At 38.8% G+C, this 22,189-nt stretch overlaps 1 protein-coding gene across 2 annotated transcripts in view; it reads left to right on the top strand.

Moving 5' to 3' along the window:
• The window catches only part of DDX60L (DExD/H-box 60 like), a 113,111-nt gene that overhangs the window by 25,660 nt on the left and 65,262 nt on the right, over window positions 1–22,189 (top strand). For both annotated transcript variants that reach the window (XM_032148880.2, XM_032148881.1), the window contains exons 9-16: window positions 3,048–3,189; window positions 4,266–4,421; window positions 11,686–11,791; window positions 12,246–12,361; window positions 13,879–14,039; window positions 17,160–17,412; window positions 20,705–20,871; window positions 21,881–22,027. In XM_032148880.2, the coding sequence (XP_032004771.1) occupies window positions 3,048–3,189; window positions 4,266–4,421; window positions 11,686–11,791; window positions 12,246–12,361; window positions 13,879–14,039; window positions 17,160–17,412; window positions 20,705–20,871; window positions 21,881–22,027 (1,248 nt within the window). The remainder of the gene's footprint in view (window positions 1–3,047; window positions 3,190–4,265; window positions 4,422–11,685; window positions 11,792–12,245; window positions 12,362–13,878; window positions 14,040–17,159; window positions 17,413–20,704; window positions 20,872–21,880; window positions 22,028–22,189) is intronic.

Genomic DNA, 22,189 nt, shown 5'->3' with positions numbered 1-22,189 from the left:
GATTGTATTGTAGTTTACTTAATCATACCTCTATAAAGGGACATTAGGATCATCTGAAGCTTTTGTATCATAAATGCTACTGGCCTTGAGGGATAATTTGTAATGAACTACTTTGAATAGATTCTCTGAAATGGGAAAAGAGATGATAAGCCAAAAAGGTACGGAAAATTTGAGGATCTTGATAGACACTGTCAAATTGTTATCATAGACATTTTAAAACCAATCTGTCAGGCAGCCAGTCCACACATGTTTATTCAGTGCATATTCACTGTATTCAGCACCAAGGAAGGAGTGGAGAAAAATACAAACTCATATCTCTTCTTCTTCCATGGAACTTCAATTTGCATTATTGAATAAGCAGTAAAATGATTACAAAGGTGCTGATGGATATGAAGGAGGGACTAATGAAGCTTTGGAAACGAATGATTAAGAGACACAACCCAGTCTGGAAAGGCTGACCTCTCTGAAGAGTGAAGACAAGTGAAATGACTCATGGTCTGAAAGATGAGTAATAGTTAGCGGGGGAAGGGAAGAGCAAAAGGTTTTCAAGAGAGGACCTAGCACTTGGGAATGCCCCAAGGAGCTGAGATATGTTTAGTGTGACCAGAGAGGAGAAAAGCTGATGAAGCTGAGGAAGGGGTAAGAGAAAAATCAATATAGTACTTGTTGGCTCTGTTAAGGACTTAGGAAATCCTAAGAGTAATGAGAAGTGATTGAAGGGTTTCAAGCTGAAATTGACATTTTTGTTTAAGAGTTCTTTGGCTGAAGTGCACAGAGCACACTGTAGACATCCAAATATAGAGGTGAGGAAACCACCCCAGTGATCACATGGTGATGATGCTAACATGGCTAAAATGTTGGTGGCAATAGGAACAAATAGAAGTCAAAGATACAAGAGTTCTTTAGGCTTTGAAACTGACAGGGTTAAGGAATAGGATATGAGGCAGAAGGGAGAAGGAAGAGTCAATGATGACTTTCAAGTTTCTGGCCAGGCCAACTGTATGGATGCTGCCACTGAAAGAAGAACATTCTAAAGAGGAAAATAACGAGTTTGGGAAATAGTGAGTTTGAGGTGGTGGCAATGAGACTTCCAAAGGAAATATGTAAAAGGCAGTTTAAGTATTCTTTGGACTGGGAATAAAAATTTGGGACACATTAGCCCATGAGCGATTCTGAATACCATACCAGTTATGTGTTTTTCTAGGGAAAATGAGAGGACATCTTGGTTCAGAGTCCAGAGATATTCCAGAATTTAGTGGTCAGGTAGAAGTTTAAGAATTAGAAAAAGACACTGAAAAAGAGTGGTGAAGATAGATGGTAGAAAATCTGGGAGAATATGGTATCTTAGAGTTCATATGAATCATATTTCAAAAAGAAGGGAATGGTTTATTAGTGTCAAATTCTGCAGATAATAGGAAGATGTTGACAGAAAATTCAGTGACTTTAATGGCATGAATGTCAAGGCCAATTATTATTATTGTTATTATTATTGTTTTGAGACAAAGTCTTGCTCTGTTGCCCAGGCTGGAGTGCTGTGGCATGACCATAGCTCACTGCAGACTCAACCTCCCAGGCTTAAGTGATCCTCCCACCTCGGCCTCCCTAATAGTTGGGACTATAGGCCACCATGCCTGGCTAATTTTATTTTTTGTAGAGGCAAGGTCTGGTTATGTTGCCAAGGCTGGTCTCGAATGCCTGGGCTCAAACAATCCTCCTGCCTCAGCCTCACAAATTGTTGGGATTATAGGCATGAGCCATGGTACCTAGCCAAGGCTAATTATTATTAAGAGCTGTTTTGGTAGAGTGATGGGGTACAAAATCTATGGAATATTTGACAATAATGAGTGGATGGGTATAAAATAAAGGTAGTGGAGGCAACTCTTTCCTTGGAGTTGGTCTTAGTTCATCTGTAATTTTTTTTTTTTTTGAGGGAGACCAGAGTTTTATTATTACTCAATTCAGTCTCCCCTGAGCATTTGGAGATCAGAGTTTTTAAGGACAACTTGGTGGGTAGGGGGGAAGCCAGTGAGCCAAGAGTGCTGATTGGTCAGGTCAGAGATGAAATCATAGGGCGTTGAAGCTGTCTTCTTGCACTGAGTCAGTTCCTGGATGGGACCACAAGATCAGATGAGCCAGTTTATAGATCTGGCTGATGTCAGCTGATCCATCACGTGCAAGGTCTGCAAAATATCTCAAGTACTGGCTTAGGTTTTGCAATAGTGATTTTATCCCCAGGAGCAATACTAGGAAGGGTCAGAATCTTGTAGCCTCCAGCTGCATGACTCCTAAGCCATAATTTCTAATCTTTTGACTAATTTGTTAGTTCTCCATGGGCTGTCTAGTCCCCAGGAATGAAGGGGGTTTGTTTTGAAAAAGGGCTGTTATCCTCTTTGTTTCAAACTATAAACTGTAAACTAAGTTCCTTCCGAAGTTAGTTCAGCCTACACCCAGGAACAAACAAGAGCAGCTTGGAGGTTAGAAGCAAGGCGGAGTTAGTTAAGTCAGATCTCTTTCACTGTCTCAGTCATAATTTTGCAATGGTGGTTTCAATCCCTCCTTTTGGGTTTTATAACCTCTTAATCTTAAGGTCTTGGCTAAAGAAGATGGAAAAAGGGCAAAGACCGCTCTAACTTCGTCCTGCTCACCAGGGGTGTAGTAGGGGTAGGTGTTGACCTCAAAGTGAGAGGAATGGAACCACTTTGCAACTGTCTAAATGTACTCATGCAGGCCTGGCTGGGATCCCAGGACCTACGTGACAAAGGTGTTAGTATTGTCATCTATAGTTTTAGTACCACATTAAGGGAACAGTGTACTATAAGGTAAATAATGAGTACTAGGATAAGCAGTGCAATTCCCAGTTTTAAAAGTAAAGATGTGAAAGCATTAGTTGGGGGACTTGTAGACTACCATCTGTAATATTTGTGGTTGTAATGACTTTATCATTCCACCCAGAAATGTCCCTTGTGACCTACCTTACAGGGGGTTAACCAGGAGTATGAAATTATTCCATGACTCCCTGCTAATAATGTTTTATTTTTAATTTTCAGAACAAGTGGTGTGAACATTTTATTTTAAGCAACTTAAACGTTTTTGGATGCTGGAATCTGAGTTTAAATCATGTTTCTGACTTGTATGATGAGCAATTGTTAAAGAATATTGCCTTCTACTATGAATTCGAAAGTACTCAAGGTAGTACCTTAACATGCATTAACATTATATCATGAAAAAATTATATAAAACCCTTATAAATTTTCCAGTACATACCACAGCAACATTTTTGTTTCTTGAAAACCTTTGTTTGTGTGTGTACATACTTTTTACGTATTTTATTTTTTCTTCACTTAATAGCATTTGAAAATGAGTTTAATGCTATGATATGATATACTATGATATGATAGCATATTAATAGTTATATTTTCTATTTAAATGGCAGATGCATGATATTTTATAACACTGTAATTAATATAATCCTTTCACTATTTTTGAACATTTAAAGATATGTTGCATTTTTCCTAAAAATAAAACTGCATTTTGGTACATACATAATTTTTGCCTTCCTTTGAATATTTTTATAGAGTAAATTATCTAGAGTGGCTTACATAGTCAGAGAATAATAAAACATTTCAAAACATATTTTTCCTGAATGAACATTATTGAAGTTTTTTGGACCTCTGACATTTAATTCCCTTAAATGACAAACATTTGATTAAATTGACTGCATAAAATGTAGCAAATTTTACTAGTTTTAACAAAATTCTCACCCTCTCCATATTCTGTAAACTCTTTAAAAACTTGTTTTTAAATTAGTTTTTAAAGTTGCAAGCTTATATGTAGCATATTGTGCTTCATTATTTTGGGGAATAATTATATATTTATCATTCGCATTATTTAATAAGGACTATGATTAAAATGGTGATGTTCCTTTGTTAATTTTTTGGGCAGGGAGGGTATCTCGGTACATTGCCCAGATGGTCTTGAACTCTTGGGCTCAAGCGATCCTCCCGCCTCAGCCTCCTGAGTAGCTGGAACCACAGGCCCATATCACAGTACCTGGCTCTGCATTATATTTAAAGAGAAAATGACTTTAAAAAACTACTGTCATAGTGTCATGACTAATTTTCATGCAAGTGTACTGTGTAACTCACTGTAAGTTTCCATATTTGATCATCTTTCCAGAGCTCTATCAATTTATTCAAAAAAGATGCTCTGTGTGTGTCTGCATGTGTATGACTTTTAAGATTTTAATATTTTTTATTGTTATGCAGAACCACATTTGAATTTGGGAGATTCCATTAGGAGGGATTATGAACACCTGTGGAATGTTGTGTCACACCTGGTTAAAGAATTTAATGTTGGAAAGTCCTTTCCTCTGAGAACAACAAGAAGACATTTTCTTAGACAAGAGAAATCATTCATTCAAGGTATTAAATGGGTAAATTAAAGTGGAACAAAAGCATGTTTGTCCTGAACAATTTTTAGAAGCCCTAATAATTCAATTCTTCCAAGTGTAAATAATTTTCCTTCACTGTGCTTTCTTGTTTACCTCTTAATTGAGGTTTAAAATACATATAATAATGTGGTTAAAGTGAACCAGTGTGCAGAGTAAAGCCTGGTGAAATTTTACACAGATATATACATCTGTGTGATAACCACCCAGATCAAGAGAGGGGCTGTTTCCAGCACCTCAAGAGAAAGTTCCTCCGGCCACTTGCCAATCCATTCTCCCCCTCCTCTCATCTCTTTAACAGACTTTAATATGATTTCTTAGTTTTGTCTGCTTTGAACTTCACTGAGAGGGAATCATATAGTATTTATTCTTTCTATTTTTTTCCCTCTCGGTATAATGTCTGAGACATTCCTGCCTGTTGTATTTACCATTATGCTTAAAAGTTATTGCTGTGAACTGTCTCTTTGTATGAATATATTACACTCTGTCCATTTGGAGCATTTCCTTTGGCTGTTGAATTGTTGAAGAGGCAGTAAAATGATTACAAAGGTGCTGATGGATATGAAGGAGAACTAATGAATGCTGTGGAAACTAATGATTAAGAGACACAACCCAGTCTGGAAAGGTTGACCTCTCTGAAGTAGTGAAGAGAAGTGCAATAAGTCATGGTCTGAAGGATGAGTAATAGTTAGCTGGGGGAAGGGAAGAACAAAAGGTTTTCCAGACAGGACATGGCACTTGAGAATTCCCCAAGGAGCTGAGATATGTTTAGTGTGACCAGAGAGGAGAAAAGCTGATGAAACTGAGGAGGGGGTACTTGCTGGCTCTGTTAAGGACTTAGGAAATTGTAAGAGTAATGAGAAGTGATTGAAAGGTAAAACTGTTATGAATATTCTTACATATAACTTTAGGTAGATATATACATTTATTCACTTCAAGTATATACATAGAAATGCAGCTTTATGAACTACTGTCCACATATTTTCTAAGGTTATAGTTCCAAGTTAAACTCCCACCTTCCGTGTGGGCATTTCGGAATTTTAGAATTGCTTCCCACCCTTGTCAATCTTTTTTTTTTTTTTTTCGTGTGAGACAAGAGTCTCACTCTATTGCCCAGGCTGGAGTGCAGAGACACCATCATAGCTCACTGTAATCTTGAACTCCTGGCCTCAAGCAAACCTTCTACCTCGGCCTCCCAAACTGCTGGGATTACAGGTGTATGCCATCATGCCCAGCCTATTGTTAGTCTTTTTTACTTTGGCCATTCTGATGGGTGCGTGGGGGTAGCTCATTGTGGTTTGAATTTGCATTTTCTTGGACTTTTCATCTGTTATTGGCCATTTGAATATCCTCTTGTGAAGTGCCTGCTCATCTTTTGCCTGTTTGTGAAGTATAGGTCGTAAGTATTTCACAAGTCTATGATTGATCTTGAATTTACTTTTGTATGGTGTGAGAGAGGGGTTATTTCTTCACCCTCTGTTCTCTTTCATAAGTTTATCCTTGAGCCTTGTTTATCCTTGAACCAATATTAAAGTTGATTATGGTAGTTCTGTAAGAAACTTTGGTTTTGGCAGTGTACGTGCTCCAACTTTGTTCTTTTGAAGATTGTTTAGTTTATTCTGAGTCCTTTGCATTTTCATTTAAATTTTTATAATTGGCTTGTTGATTTTTAGTAATAGTCTGCTGACATGTTGATTTTTGTTGTATTGAGTCAAAGACCCATTTGGGAAGTATATCAGTTAGGTTTCTACCAGATACACAGAACTAGTAGGATACATATATTAAGAGATTTATTGCAGGGAATTACCTTACCTGATTATAGGGACTGGCTCAGCAAGTCCAAAATTTATAGGACAGGTCTTAAGGAAGGGGAGGGTGGAACTTTGGGGCATGAGCTTAAGTTGCAGCCCACAGGTGGAATTTGTTCTACTTCAGGGAAACCTCAATTCTGTGCTCAGGGACTTTGAGGTGATTGGATCAGGCTCATCTAGATTATCTAGGATAGTCTTCTTTACTTAAAGTAAAATTGATTATAGTCTTTAAGCCCATCTACAAATACCTTTACAACAACATCCAGATTCATGTTTGATTGGATAACTAGGGAACTATAGTCTAATGAAGTTGACACCTAAAACTGACCATTTCAGTCTACCTCTTGTCATCTGAGCACCCATATGCATATCCTTAAACCATACTTAATCTCCCAGTAAAGGCCCTAACAAAATCACACTTGTGCTTAACATGATACAACTATCCTGCATACAACCAACAACATGTTAATTCTTCCTTCAAAAGACAATGCTAAGTTCTTGGGCAATTTTCACTCTTCTGCTTTGATATCCTGTAACCTAAAAACTGTGATACAAAGCACACTATTATGACTACATTGTATGTAAACTGACAAAAGAAGAAAACAAAAATATCTGCTTAATATATATTTATTTTCAAGACAAGATAAGGAAGAAATACCCCTAACTATTACAGTCCTCATTTCTGCAACTGGTCACATGGTCAGAGCTGGTATTTATGACTGCCTTCTCCTCCCATTACCTATTCCCTAAACCCTTTGCACCCAGCAAGCACCTAAGCTGGTCATGGTTCTTTGCCTGAGGTCCTCCTTTTCCAGGGCTGCTGTCACAACGCACCACAAGCTGGTGGCTTATAGCAACAGAAGTTTATTCTCTTACAGGTCTGGAGGTTAATGTCTGAAATCAAATTGTCTACAAAATTGGTTTCTTCTGGAGGGTCTGAATTAAAAACCAAACTGTTAATGGAAAAACTAAACTTTGTAAAATATTTTAAAGAGGTTTATTCTTAGCTAATATGGGTGACTGTGGCCTGGCGAAAACACAATCCCAAGAAGTCTTGAGTAAGTGGCCCGGAGGTGGTTGGGTTACAGTTTGGTTTTATATATTTCAGGGAGGCAGGAGTTATAGGTAAGGACATAAATCAATACATAGGAGGTATACACTGGCCCCAAAAGGCAGGATATCTTGAAGCAGGGGCTTACAGATTATAGGTAGATTTGGAGATGATTTCATTTGCAATTGGTTAAAGGAAAAAAGCTTTGTCTAAAAACTTGGGGCCAGTTGTGGTGTCTCAGGCCTGTAATCTCAGCACTTTGAGAGGCCGAGGCAGGCGGATCACGAGAGGTCAGGAGATCGAGACCATCCTGGCTAGCACAGTGAAACCCCGTCTTTACTAAAAATACAAAAAATTATCCGGGCATGGTGGCACGTGCCTGTAATCCCAGCTACTCGGGAGGCTGAGGCAGGAGAATCGCTTGAACCCAGGAGGCGGAGGTTGCAGTGAGCTGAGATTGCGCCCCTGCACTCCAGCCTGGGTGACAAAGTGAGACTCCATTTCAAAAAACAAAACCCAAAAAAAAAAAAAAAAAAAAAAAGCCCTGGAGTCAGAAGAAAGGTTTAAGTGAAGACCAGGAGTCTGCTAATCATGTGATGTTCTGCCAGAGTCAGGTTATCAGAGCAAGTCGCGGTATACTGAGTCATAGTGACCTATAGGGTGCATGACGTCACCTTTGACTGGCATGGCCTTAGATCTTGTTCATGATCTTATTGCCACAAAGATTCTGTTCTGTAAGACTTACAATCTCTATTTTAACATTAATGCTAGTCAGTTTTTGTGTCTAGATTGCAAAAAGGAGGGGAGTATAGTGAGGCCTATCTGACTTCCCTTTGCATCGTGGCTCAGAACTCAGTTTTAAAGGTTTCTCTGGGGTAACCTTGGCCATTAGGGGGTCCATTCAGTTATTTGCAGGGGTTGGGCTTTGTATTTTATTTTAAATTTACAATCCCATGCCTCTCTCTCAGCTTCTGGCGGCTGCTGGCAATCCTTGGTGTTCCTTGGCTTGTAGATGCATCACTTTCATCTCTGCCTCTACCTTTACATAGTGTTCTCCTTCTCTCTGTGTGTTTCCTCTGGGTCTGTGTTCAAGTTATTCTGTTCTTGTAAGAATAGCAGTTATTACATTAGGCCTCACCCTAATCCAGAATAACCTTATCTTAACTTGATTTCATCTGCAAAGACCCTATTTCAAAATAAGGTCATGTTCACAGCTAGTGGGAATTAGGACTCGAACATGTCTCTTTGAAGAACAGTCCAGTCCAATCCTTTGTTCCTTAAGGGTCTGGACCCGTAGAGTACTGTTTGCATTGGGTTGTCGTAGTTTTCCATTGACGTTAATCACATGGCATGGTAGTATGAAGGGATGTACTACGGGATCCTTAAGGGATCTCCTGTATTCTGGACATACTTTTTCTTACCCCTCCATTGAGTAGTAGCAGCCCAATGTCCCCTTGGGAATCAGGATAAATCACAGCAGCCAGCACAGTAACCCTTTCCTTTGCCTATTGATTCAGAGGTACAAGGAGTTGAAAATGGCAAGATAGCAGTCCTAACTTCTAGTTCAACGGAATCATTGTTGTGTCTCCTGGTGGAAACATTCCTCTCTTTGGAACTAAGATCTCTAAACAAACAGAACATAGGGTTGCCAGAACAGAAAGCAGAAATTTTGCTAGCATATCACTTAGGAGTAATAGTTTGTGGAGTCATTCGTTTTCTATCCCTGGAATCCTGAATTGTGAATTATGCCTATAATTCACAAAAAACACTATATATTGCACACTAATTCAGAGCAGTTACAGCCTTCTGGAGAACGTTGCCCCAGCCTTCGAAGTATTTCCACCTAGCTCACACTGTAACTGTGTCTCTAAAAGGCTATTAGACTATTCTACTGAGGCAACTGCTTCAGGATGATGGAGAATATGGTAAGACCAGTGCATTCCATGAACATAGACCCACCGCCACACCTCATTTGCTATAAAGTGAGTTCCTTGTGATCAGAAACCATATGGTGTGAAATACCAAGATTGTGGATAAGGGTTCTGTAAGTCCAAGGATAGTATTTTTGGCAGGAGCATTGCATGCAGGGAAGGTAACTATATCCAGAGTAACTGTCTATTCCAGTGAGAAGAGGGAACGACTCCTTTCATGAGGGAAGCAGTCTAATACAATCAGCCTGCAATCGTGTCAGCCTGGACATGTTGGCCTTCTCTTATTCTTGGCTCCAATAAAAACTAGCAGCTTTTCAGGTCAGTTGATAAATAAGCCAGAATAGCACACGTAAGTGAGAAATGTTGCCTTCCAAATTCACAAAGGCTCCCGCAGGCATTATACTTTATTTTTTATTGTAAGAGGGGCCAGATGCAACAACTACCCTTCTCCTAAGAAAGGATATCTTGATATGCCCCACACTATTGGACTCCTGCAAGTTTTGCAGAGGTGGAACATCCTTGAATTTTTATTCCATTCATTTTCCACCATCAACAAATTTTGCTGAGATGGAAATTCTCTGAATTTTTGCTGAATTTATTTCCCATCTTTGACATACAAATGTCTTATTGGTATGTCAAGTAGTGTCCACTTCTTATTGACTAGATCAGAGCAGCATAATATCAACTATGTGATGGACCAGTGAGATACTTTGTGGAAGAAAAAAATTTCTTCCGGAAAATTCCCTGGGAGCTAAATTATGACATAGGGCTAGGGTAGGACAGTGAAGGTATATTTTTTGGCCTTTCCAGCTGAAAGTAAATGGCTCCCGGTGGTCTTTATTAACAGGGATGGAGAAAAAAAGCATTTGTCAGCTGGATAGCTGCGTACCAGGTACCAGGAGTTGTATTATTTTGCTCAAACAATGAAACCACCTCTGGAACAGCAGCTGCAGTTGGAGTCATCATAGGGTTAAATTTACAGGAATCTACTGGCAATTTCCAGAATTCATCTGTCTTTCTGCATAGGCCCAATAGTCAAGTTGAATGTGGATGTGAGGAAAATCACCACTCCTGTATTTTTCAAGTCCTTCATAGTGGCATTAATCTCTGTAATCCCTCCAGGAATGCAGTATTACTTCTGGCTCACAATTTTTCTAAGAATAGGCAGTTCTAGTGGCTTCCATAAGCCCTCATTCCACAGGTCAGGGAACCAACCTGGAGATTTGTTGAGTTGCTGAGAATGTCTGTCCCAGTTACGCATTCTGAAACTGGTGAAATAACCACACAGAAAATTCAAGGACCCACTGTAAGATGAACTTGAGAGAAAACTTCATCAGTCACCTGACGTTCCACAAGCCCTTACTGACTGGGGGGTGGGGGGTTGGGATCACAGTGACATTTTGGGTCTCCTGGAATTAGTGCCAGCTCAGAATCAGTATCCAGTAATCCCCTGAAGTCAGATGATTTCCTCTTCTCCAGTGGACAGTCACCCTGATAAATAGCAGTAGGTCTCTTTGAGGAAGACTGAAGAAAGATGAACAGTATGAGTTTTGGCAGTGGAGCAAGGTCCTTCTTCAAAGGGATTTAGCCTTCTCTCCAATCAAGGGGTTCTGGGTCTGTAACAGGGCTTAAGTTTAGGAACTGATTAAGGAGCCATGACTGGTGATTTAAGTTAGGCATCTGTTCACTTACCTTAGAACTCTTCCTTTTATACAGATCAATTTAGAATTTAGTGGAATGCCCATCTTTTGTTTTTTCTAGGAACACTATGACCAGCTAGCCAATGCCGTAGGTGTCTGTGAATCAGACTATTGAGATTACTGCTTTGACTTTGCCGTCCATTATGGTAACCATAACTACCTTATCTTTAGTGATTAAGTGCTGCCACTTGGGCCCTGCCACCCCAGGATTGAATTATCCCTGTTGCATTTAGGGATCCAAGTTTGCTGGCATGTAAGCCATATATAGGAACTGTGAAAATAAAAATTAAAGAAGGCTCCAAAGAGTATTTGGTGATAAATAAAATACTTTTATTATTAATTTTTTCCTATTTTTGTGATTTAATTTTCATGGAGGCTTTTATGTAGGTGAACTCTGAGTGGTGCTTCTTTTTTCAAGTGCTGTTATTACTATCCTGTGACACATTATTCGTACTGTGACATGATAAAGAATAAGTACTTGGAAATGGAAAATCTACATGTTTGTCTGTCTAGTGATCTGCTACCATCTACATACATATGTAAATGGTTATATACTAATTTTTAATATACTGGCTTGCTACAACATGTTTGCTTTGAGGAATAGCTCATTTGGAAGCTCTAACTTGGTAAACATTAATAAAATTTATGTAAAATATTATGCATTTGAAATTTTAAATATAATGTTCAAAATTCATATAGGATAGTTACAACTTTCCCCTCATCTTAAATTTATATTTGTTTTCAGAAATCTCCTTGGAAAAGATGCCTAGTGTGGGTCTTATTCCAATGACATCTGCTGTAGTTGATGAGTTTGTTGGAGATATGATGAAGGATTTGCCTATTCTAAAGAGGTATAGAGTTAATGAAGTACCTGATTTAGTGCCGTTAACTCGAAAATACTAGTGAAGTGAATGACTCATCAAAATGTCTATGTAATATATCATATCAGGATGTGGTATATTCTATATAATGTGACTATAATACATTTAAGTGATTGTAACATCTAGTATGTCAATATTATTTGAACATTACTATATACAAATCTATATTATTTTGAACGTATAATAAAATTACTCCAGCTAGAAAGTTTACTACATTGTTGTTGATGTGGATGTGACTGTCATAGGAATGGCAGAAATTCAGGGTTTTTATGTCTCTGAGGTTTTATGACCCATATTATATCACACAAATAGAAAAAGAGGTTGTACGATTTCTATATTATCATGGCCTGAAGTTTGTGCTAAAATTTTTAAAGTTTGTGCTTAAAATTTAAAATTTTTAAAAATTATTTATTTATTTTTACAGTGACGATCCGGTTGTTCCTTCACTGTTTAAACAAAAGACATCTGATGAACTTTCGCACTGGCAGGCTCAAAGACTCCTTAGTGACGACTATGACAGGATCAAACGTCGTGTTGATGGTGAGCTCTGTAACCACGATAAAATAGAGCTTATATGAATTGCCTTTGCTGCTCTTTTTATTAACAGTGAAAAGACATTACATTGTAAACACATTATATTTTGAATGAGATCTATCTATTGTATATAATATATATTATATTTTGAATGAGATCTCTATATACAATATATACTCTATGTATATACACACACACAGTATATATATATATCAATTGAAGAGGCACAGTAGGAAGCATGCTGTCTGAAAAAAATCTCATTACATCATCTGGTGTGCATATGTACATATGCATGCAGATGTATCTGTTAATTCAAATAGAGATTTATTAATCTTTCAAGGATGTATATATGCATGGTATTGTCATGAAAATATCAGATGCTGTTTAAGTGGGAAAGATAGTTGATGGTTTTAGGAATCTGTCTACGCCTTGAAGTAAATATGCTGATACAGCCATAGTCTTCCTAAAATTTTAGCTCTTTTCCTGCTAAACTATTGTCTAGTTGATTGCATGCTGCCAAGTACCAGTATAATTGTGCCCATGAAAACTCAGTAATGAGGAGGGGTTGAATTTGCAAAAAGCAAAGCCCATGAAACAATTAAAAATGGGTCCTGAGGAAAGGAATTCATGGATCTTTTTTTCCTGGTTTATTCTTTTAGTGTCTTTCTCCAATCCCATGTTTATTTCCACCCTTTTCAGAACTAGTAAAACTTTTCAGAATGATCTAGAAATAAGTAAGTATGCCAATTGCATATAGGAAGAAGCTATTTATGTGTTTCCAGAGTGGTTTGATTTGTGATCACATACACAGACACGAAAAAAGCAACAACACCCAAACCAACAAAACACTAGCTTATTTATATCTTTTATGTTTGTAAAGAGTGTTCCTAGGTCTCAAGTGAGTCTAACCTTGCTTCCTGGGAATTTTCTGTGTCATTTGAATTTTTGCATGGTGTAAAATAATTGGTATCAGCATCTGTCAGCTGTAAGCTCCTAAATATTTGACTATGACCAGAAGTAGAGGTTTTCCTTTTTAGGAGTGCAAATAGAATGTTTTAGGTCCGGGGTCAACAAACTTTTTCTGAAAGGTCTAAGTAATAAATATTTTAGGCTTTGCAAACCAAGAGACCAAAATTGAGAGCATGATGTAGGTACTAATATAATCATTTAGAGTGTAACCAATTTTAAAAAATGTACTCATCAGATTTGATCATGTGGACCTAGTTTGTAGACCCCTGTTGTAGGTGAATGTGCTATTAGACTGCCCCCAACCTTCCTCTTCTCCTCTTCTCCTGCCAAATGACAGGGGCAATTTCTGGGTACTTGCACCCGGACATTAGCAGAGCTTCATCCTCTCTCTTCTTCAAATAATATAGGGAATTATTTTGTCAGCATATGGTAGTCTGACTTCATTGGCAAATACTGAATTATTATTCTGGAGTTAAAAAAATAATGTGTGGGTAGCACGTATATGTAGCAACATTTTAAAATACGTGTTTACATTTTAAGTCTTTCTATTTCAGAGCAATCGAGAGATCCTTATGTTCTTGATTTCCCGAAAAAGAGTCAGGATTATCAGCAATTTTATGGGAAATCGTTAGAATCAATCTCTACAAAAGTCATTGTGACTCAAACTACTCGGCCAAAGGAGGATTCCAGTGGTGCCAGTGGTAAAATATTACAGGTAGATCTCATAGATTTTATCTAATTTTTTTCTTTGATGTTGTTTTGTTTTCTTTAGGCTCATATTTGTCTCTGGAGGTGTCTTCCATGCTCTTCTTTCTCATGTTTGCTAACTGTCTTAGTCCATTCTCACATTGCTAGAAAGATATACCTGAGATTGGGTAATTTATAAAGAAAAAAGGTTTAATTGGCTCACAGTTATGCAGGCTGTACAGGAACCGTGGTGGCATCAGCTTCTGGGCCTCAGGGAACTTCTTTTTCTTTTTTGAGACGGAGTTTCTCTCTTGTTGCCCAGGCTGGAGTGCAGTGACGTGTTCTTGGCTCACTGCAACCTCTGCCTCCCGGGTTCAAGCAATTCTTCTTCGTCAGCCTCCCAAGTAGCTGGGATTACAAGCGCCCACCACCATGCCTAGCTAATTCTTGGTATTTTTAGTAGACACAGGGTTTCATCCTGTTGGCCAGGCTGGTCTCGAACTGCTGACCTCAGGTGATCCACCCACCTCGGCCTCCCAAAGTGCTGGGATTACAGGTGTGAGCCACCACACTCAGCCTTCAGGGAACTTATAATCATGACAGAAGACAAAGGGGGAGCCAGCACTTCACATGACTGGAGTAGGGGAGGTGCTACATATTTTTAAACAACCAGATCTTGCACAAGTCACTCATTCACTATCATTGGAACAGCACCAAGTGGGATGATGTTAACCATTTATCAGAAACCCCGTCCCCATGGTGCAGTCACCTCCCATCAGGCCCCGCTTCCAATGCTGGAGAGTACAATTCGACATAAGATTTGGTGGGGCCACAGACCCAAATCATATCACTTTCAAATGAGTTCTTTTACTTGCTTGCCATTAGAAATTCTAAGAAGATTTCATAAAATCTAGTATTCCATCTTTTGTGGAATAAGAAAAGATAGATTTATCTGATAACAAGCTTAAAGCATCAAAGGATTACAAGCTTGGATTTAGAAAAGTCAAATTTAAGTTAAAAGAAATGTTTGTGGGCTGGGTGCAGTGGCTCACACCTGTAATCCCAGCACTTTGGGAGGCTGAGGTGGGTGGATCACCTGAGATCAGGAGTTCGACACCAGCCTGGCCGGCCAACGTGGTGAAACCCTATCTCCTCTAAAAATACAAAAAAATAGCCAGGCATGGTGGCAGGTGCCTGTAATCCCAGCTACTCAGGAGGCTAAGGCAGGAGAATTGCTTGAACCCAGGAGGTGGAGGTTGCAGTGAGCTGAGATCACGCCATTACACTCCAGCCTGGGTGACAGAGCAAGACTCTGTCTCAAAAAAAAAAAAAAAGTTTTGTGTATTAGTTTATTACAGTGAAAATCTTTTTACATAGAGGTGGTAAAAATAGGCCTAACATTTCCATCAGCTTCATTATTTTGCCTGAATTTTGAAAACTGTCTATGTTTTTCAGTCATTTATGCCATTAATCTGTCCTGGACTTTTGTTTATACCAAAGGTAAGACCAGGTCTTCTTGAAAGGGTGGGCATCTTCCATACCTCTTTTCTTTCTCTTCCTGCCTTTACACTAAACCATGCTTGTTTGCAAACTTAGAATCCCTGTAATTCAAAAATAATTTAAAAAGATAATGTGGAAAAGTATCAGGTAACACAAATGATAGTGTTTATAACTGAACAAACGGTAGATTTTATGGTTCTGCTTGGGAAGTTACTACTTTGCCGTCATTCTTCATCAGAGGGAATTTCATTAGGGTTCAATACTTCTCTCTTGGCCTCATGGTTGGGAATTAAGGAAAGACATTTATTTGCTTTGGTAAATCCCCTTCCTGAGGTCAACCATGCTAAATACATGAAAGAGCACAAACCAAACTATTGATGACCAATGGCACTTATCATGGCTGCCTTACCCTAACTGGAGTAGGAAAGGGAATGTTTTTGGAAAATGAAACATAAAAGCCCCAGAAGGAAAAGATCTGAAACATGAAAACATTTATCTTTCCCGCTAATTTCAGAAAATTCTTAATCAGAGATCTAGAGTCTTCCTTTTCCTTGCCAGTCCGTCAATTCATTAACCAGGTTGAAGTTGCAAAGGCTACAATCAGTGAGAGGATATCTCCTCAAAGCCATTGTAGATAATAGTTATCACTAATTATGCTGTAGGCTTCTTAGCACTGCTGTTGGGTCTCTCTCCTAGAGCTATTTAAGGATCCATCCAGCCACACAACACATGCTTTCAACTGCAGAGGCTCCACCTCAGCCCACAGACCTAACCTCCTCTGGGCTGAGGGTGGCCAGGTGGGGCTGGCTCAGGCAAAGGTCCAGGCTTGGCTTCAAGCATAAGGATCAAAGTGAATACAGCACCCTGAAGCAACCACCTTCTGCAGCCGTTGTGCAAGGGCCTCACCCAGCTGAGCCCTTTGCTTTGCCAAGCCCTGTGCCCAAGGCTGGCCCCTACGGCCCAGGCTGTGCACCTCTGCTCCTTTGGCAGCGCTAACTGTGAGGCCAGGAACTGATGGGAGCTCGCTTAGTTCTGTTATGTTGGTAGCGTGAGGCCTAGGAGCAGCCTCCACACTGAAATAGAAGCAAAATGGGAATTAAATGTTTGATCTAGTTAGGGGAGAGGTGGGAAAAATTACCACCCCACTAAGTGTGTGTGGTTCCTCCATTTTCCAGTGGGATTTGTTTTTTTCCCCACATTGACTAATGTCTGCTTAGACCGTTGGTGTTTTTCAATATGAATCTCCAAAGAGTGAGTGGGATCTGGGAGGCCCAAAATGCTTTGTGGGGTGAAGAATGAATAAATTAATTAAGTTCCAAATCCCCAAGAAGCTGCCCTACGATCAAGCTCAGTGGCTACTCTTTCTCTTCTTTGTTTTCTTCCATTTACTTTTACTTTTTTATTAATAATTTACACCATTTAGAAATCTAGAAAATATTCTGCAGTAAGAGGCAATTTACATTTATACTGAAGTTTAAGTAGGTTTGCATCACACAGACTTTAAGAAAAGACATTAAGAATTCTTGCCTGTGCAAGAGTAGAATGATGGCCAGAATCCTCAGTAAGTGCACAAAAAATACTCTCACTAGTGAAATGTCATAATGGAATTTTCCCACTTGTTTCGTATGTTCCTTTTATTGTTGAGCAGAATACCAAACCCCACCAAATTACCAAAAAGAGTAAGAAAAAGTCATTTCTCAAAGAAGATCAGAACAAAGCTCAGCAAATGGATGATCTGCTATTTTCTATTGAAGAGGAGATGAAGAAGAATTTACATTCTGGAATAAGGAAATTGGAAGATTATTTGACATCATGTGCAAGTAATTCAGTGAAATTTGGAGTTGAAATGTTAGGATTAACTGTCTGCTTTAAAGCATGGAAAGAACATTGCCGAGGTGAAGGTATGGGACTCCATACTCTATGGATAAAGAGTATTGATGAAAATATTAATGATGTTAACATATTTACTGAATGCATGGTTGTGCTAAAACTTTGTATAATCCATTGTCTTATTTTATTCTCAACATGACCCTTTAAGATAGTTATTATTAAATTTTGCAGACAAGAAAGTGGAATTGCAGAGGTTAGACAGAGGGTCCAAACAGGGAAAAGATGGCACATTCAGAAAGAAATGAGGAGAGTATAAAGAAAAAACTCTTTCCAAAAGCGTGGAAAGAATTAAGGGGATCAGCAAAGTACGGTGAGACTCAGCAGCAGCAACAGGGCCTATCAGAGAAGGAAAGCTGTCAGCACCAGGGAGATGTGAAGTTGCTGTTGGGAGGTGATTCTCCATCGATTTTTCCATGGTTCTGCCCACCTAGCCAGCAGAAGCATTGTCAGGTTCACTTCCAGACTATCTTTTTAAGTATGTTTGTATAGTGAACAGGCTTCAAGGAAGAAATTATGTTTCTCTCTAGGGCAAAGGCCAAGTTTGTTTACTGTCCAGTTAATAAAGATCACATTTCCCTCTAGGGCAAAGAAGCAGGTTTTGCCTGAGACTCATTATAAAATATTTCGGTTTTCTAAGTGCAGATTTCCTTAGCTGTGACATCACCCTACTTTGTGTGTGGTTTCTACCTGGGCTCTATATCTCCCCCATGGAGCACAAGGGGAACCAACATATACATGATGGTTATATTGTTAACTGGGCCATGATAATAAAGCCTTTTGTCTCTGACCCAGGAGTCTCATGTCTTTTGCCAGCAACCATGAGACTATGAAAGACTAAATTTCTGGCTTGTAAATAGGATAAAATCTCAGCCCTTTCCTAGTTCTTGACAAGAGCAGGGGAGTGAATGGTTACCAGCATTCCTTGAGAGCCATAGCTATGGGGGAATAGATGCCCAATAGCACCTGCAATCCTAGATAAAGGTACACAACCATTTCCATACTGTGGGCTGGCAGGGAGGGAACTGGGTTGGAATGGGCCCTGCCTGCCTAGCATTCTAAGTGCTCCCTCAGATTTCTGTGGCTCCCTATGCTCTCCTGTATCAATGTCTCCAACTGGCAGTAGAGAATGATTTTGGTGAAATATGTAGCAGAAATGATGTGTGCATACTATTTTCAGGTATTACGTCTTCATATGGCTTGTAGTGTGTGCTTTTATTACTTAGTTTCCTGAAGATTGACTTGTGGAAGAGCCAACTAAGGGAAAGAATCAGAAAAAATTGAGTAGAGATATGTGATTTTTTTTTCTTTTTTTTGGGATGAAGTCTCACTGTCACCCAGGCTGGAGTGCAGTGGAGTGATCTCAGCTCACTGCAACCTCCACCTCCTGGGTTCAAGCTTCAGGTGATTCTCCTGCCTTAGCCTCCCAAGTAGCTGAGATTACAGGTGACTGCCACCATGCCTGGCTAATTTTTGTATTTTTAGTAGAGACGGGGTTTTGCCATGTTGGCCAGGCTGGTCTCGATCTCCTCACCTCAGGTGATCCGTCCGCCAGGGGGTCCCGAAGTGCTAAGATTACAGGTGTGAGCCACGGTGCCCAGCCCAAGATATGTGATTTTGATGTTAGACCAAGCTGACAATTCCTCCTCAAGTTGTTGTGGTTGATCACCCTGTCTTGAGTATGTCCTACTCAGATCGTTTTCATGTGTGGCCACGTGACTCTGTAGTCATGCTCATGTGTCTATTCTTCTTCCCAGCAAAGCCAGTACCTCAGTGGGCTGTCAGAGACCATGCTCATTTTCATCTCTAAGCTTTAGCATATGTGTTTTTACTTATCCATGATGCCATATCAGATAGGAATTGCCATTAGCTATTAACAGAGATAGGAATTAACAATGGCTTAAAAAAGACAGTTTATTCTCTTTCATGCAAAAGAAGTCCAGAGATAGGCAGTTCAGTGTCACTGGGAACTTAGGCTCCGCTATCATCATATCATACCGTTCTTAGTGCATGAGTTGTATTCTTAAAGTTATGTCATGAATGCAGTTGGCGGCTGATGCTACAGCCATGATAACTGTATTCCAAAACAAAATAGGAAGAAGAAAAAAGGGCAAATTTGTACATTCATGCTGTATTTCTTCTATGGAAGGAGGTTTAATCCCAGAAATTCCACCAAGTTTTGCTTACTTCTCAATGGCCAAACTTAGTAACAAAACCGCACCAAACCACAGAGAGATTAGAAAATGTGAACTTTGAATTGGACATGTTGTGGTATCCATTAGTATGGGGATTTATAAGAAAGCATTGGGTGAGAATGGATGTTGAGGAGGTAATAGCAGTTTCTGCTACAGATGTTCTTCTGCTTGTCTCTATTGGCCTAAATTCTGTGTGTCCTTCAAGGCCATCCTCTTGTGGAGTCCTCCCAACTTCTCCTGCTAACATAACACTGCTTCTATCACTCCGTTTGGACCCTGAATTGTAAAACACTTAGATGTTTTACTGATCTGTTTCAACACTAATCCCTTGTTCTCCAATTAGATTGAAGATTAACAACTCTGTCTTAAATTTCATTTGTACTTCCTTAAAGCATACATTGGTGGTCTGCATAAGCAGTTGCTCAGTAGTATTTGTCAAGAAAGAGGATATTTCTTAACAAAGAGGAAAAAGGATAAAGACTTTGTATGACTTTATATGGAATGGTTAGTAGTGGGATAGAGATAAAGAGGCTACAAGTGAACAGGAGGTAATAGAAGGGCTTAGGAGAGTCTGGATAGAATGATTGGGATGCAGTGAGGTTCTATCTTAGCCCTCAGTAATTGAAGGGTTCCGCTGATGGTTTCATAAATACAAGTACTGTATGTGGTCAAGAGTAGGCCTTGATAAATGTTGCTCATGTTTTGGTCAGGCATCTAAAATCATAGGACTTTTTCTTATGAACAAGAGTAGAAGACACACAAATAATATGTGGGTTATGATGTTATTTTTCTCTGGAAATGTGTACAGAGCTCAGTTTAAATGGTTCATATTTCTGCTATAATTCACAAAGTTTGTTTCTTTTCTTTTTTGCCTATACTTACCCAGCTATGTCTAAGTTACTTAAGATGATAACTAAATGTGGGTAGATGGAGTTTTAATTTAATTTAATCATGAGTTTTGGTTTTTAATGCTCTAAAATCTCCTTTAAATTCAAGTAAAATAGTGAGGTTTAATCAAATGAGGTTAATTGATTAACTCAAAGATTGTAATGAGTGATCAAGCAGTTATTTTTGATGTTCCTTATAACAATTTTATTGTTTCTTTAACGAGGCAAAATTTCAAAAGATTTAAGTATAGCCGTTCAAATGATGAAAAGGATTCATTCACTCGTGGAGAGATACTCGGAAATTTTGGAAGCAGAACATCATCAATATATAGCTAAATGCCTTAAATATTTAGGCTTTAATGATTTGGCAAACTCTTTGGATCCAACTCTGGTAAGAGAACTAGAATTTCTTATACTTTAAATTTTTACTCAATTTTAATACAGAAGAATAACTAATAGGTCTAATAAAGTATCTCATATATAGAGTTATCAATTGACTATGTTTACTCTGATTCTAGTTTATAAAATAATAGATTTGAGATTACTTATTAATAACCTAGCTGCCAAACGTTGAAGTAAATAAAAATTAGAAAATTTGTACAGATGCTTCCTGAAAACAGAAATTAAATACTAGATGATATCCAGATGCCACTTTAAACCCTCTTGGTAACAGGAATGAATCCTATACTTAATTCTAGCACAATCTAAAAACTGTAATGTAGTGAGATTGAAGAATGATCTTTAATAAGGTTCCAGGTTCCGATTCCAGGATGAACTTTTTTTTAACGTTAATATCTGCTATTTTACTTTTCCCAAGAATAATATTTTAGGCAGGAAAATTCTTCTTACTTAAATATTACATGATTTCAAAGCATAGTAGGCCAGGCATGGTAGCTCATGCCTGTAATCTCAGCACTTTGGAAGGTCAAGGTGAGCAGATCACTTGAGCCCAGGAGTTCAAGACCAGCCTGGGTAACATGGCAACACCCTGTCTCTACAACACACACACACACACACACACACACACACACACACACACACACACAACACACACACACACACACACACACACACACACACACACACACACACACACAATATTAGCCACAGTTGATAGCATCTGCCTGTAGTCCCAGCTACTCAGCTACTCAGCCAGGGGATGGGATAGGGAGTGGTGGGGCTGAGGTAGGAGGATCACTTGCTCTCAGGAGTTCAAGGCTGCAGCGAGCTATGATGGCATCACTGCACTCCAGCCTGGATGACAGAGCGAGACCCTGTCTCAAAAAAAAAAAATGGTAGTAAAAATGCCTTGTGCATAGAATGTGCTCACTGGATATTTAATAAATGTTTATTCAATTTTGAAGTTTAAGTTGATTTCAAATAATATATTAAAATAACAGATAGGAGATGACAAAAATAAGAAGAAATATTCGATTGACATTGGACCAGCTCGGTTTCAACTCCAATACATGGGCCATTACTTGATACGAGATGAAAGAAAAGATCCGGATCCCAGGGTCCAGGATTTTATTCCCAATGCATGGCAGGTAATGACAACAAACATTGTACTTTTCTAATCAGTGTGACTTCAGAACTTTTCATTACTGTGTCTCTACATGTTAAATTTTGCATAAACTTCTTAATCTTGTTTAATGTCTTTCCTCTACTGTGCCTGGAGAATGTAACTAGAGTATAAGAAATCATTCACT

The sequence above is a fragment of the Hylobates moloch genome, unplaced genomic scaffold (assembly GCF_009828535.3).
Source record: "Hylobates moloch isolate HMO894 unplaced genomic scaffold, HMol_V3 SCAFFOLD_3, whole genome shotgun sequence".
Lineage (NCBI taxonomy): Eukaryota > Metazoa > Chordata > Mammalia > Primates > Hylobatidae > Hylobates > Hylobates moloch.
The sequence above is the reverse complement of the archived record's forward strand: the minus strand, read 5'-3'. Positions and strand labels throughout refer to the sequence as shown.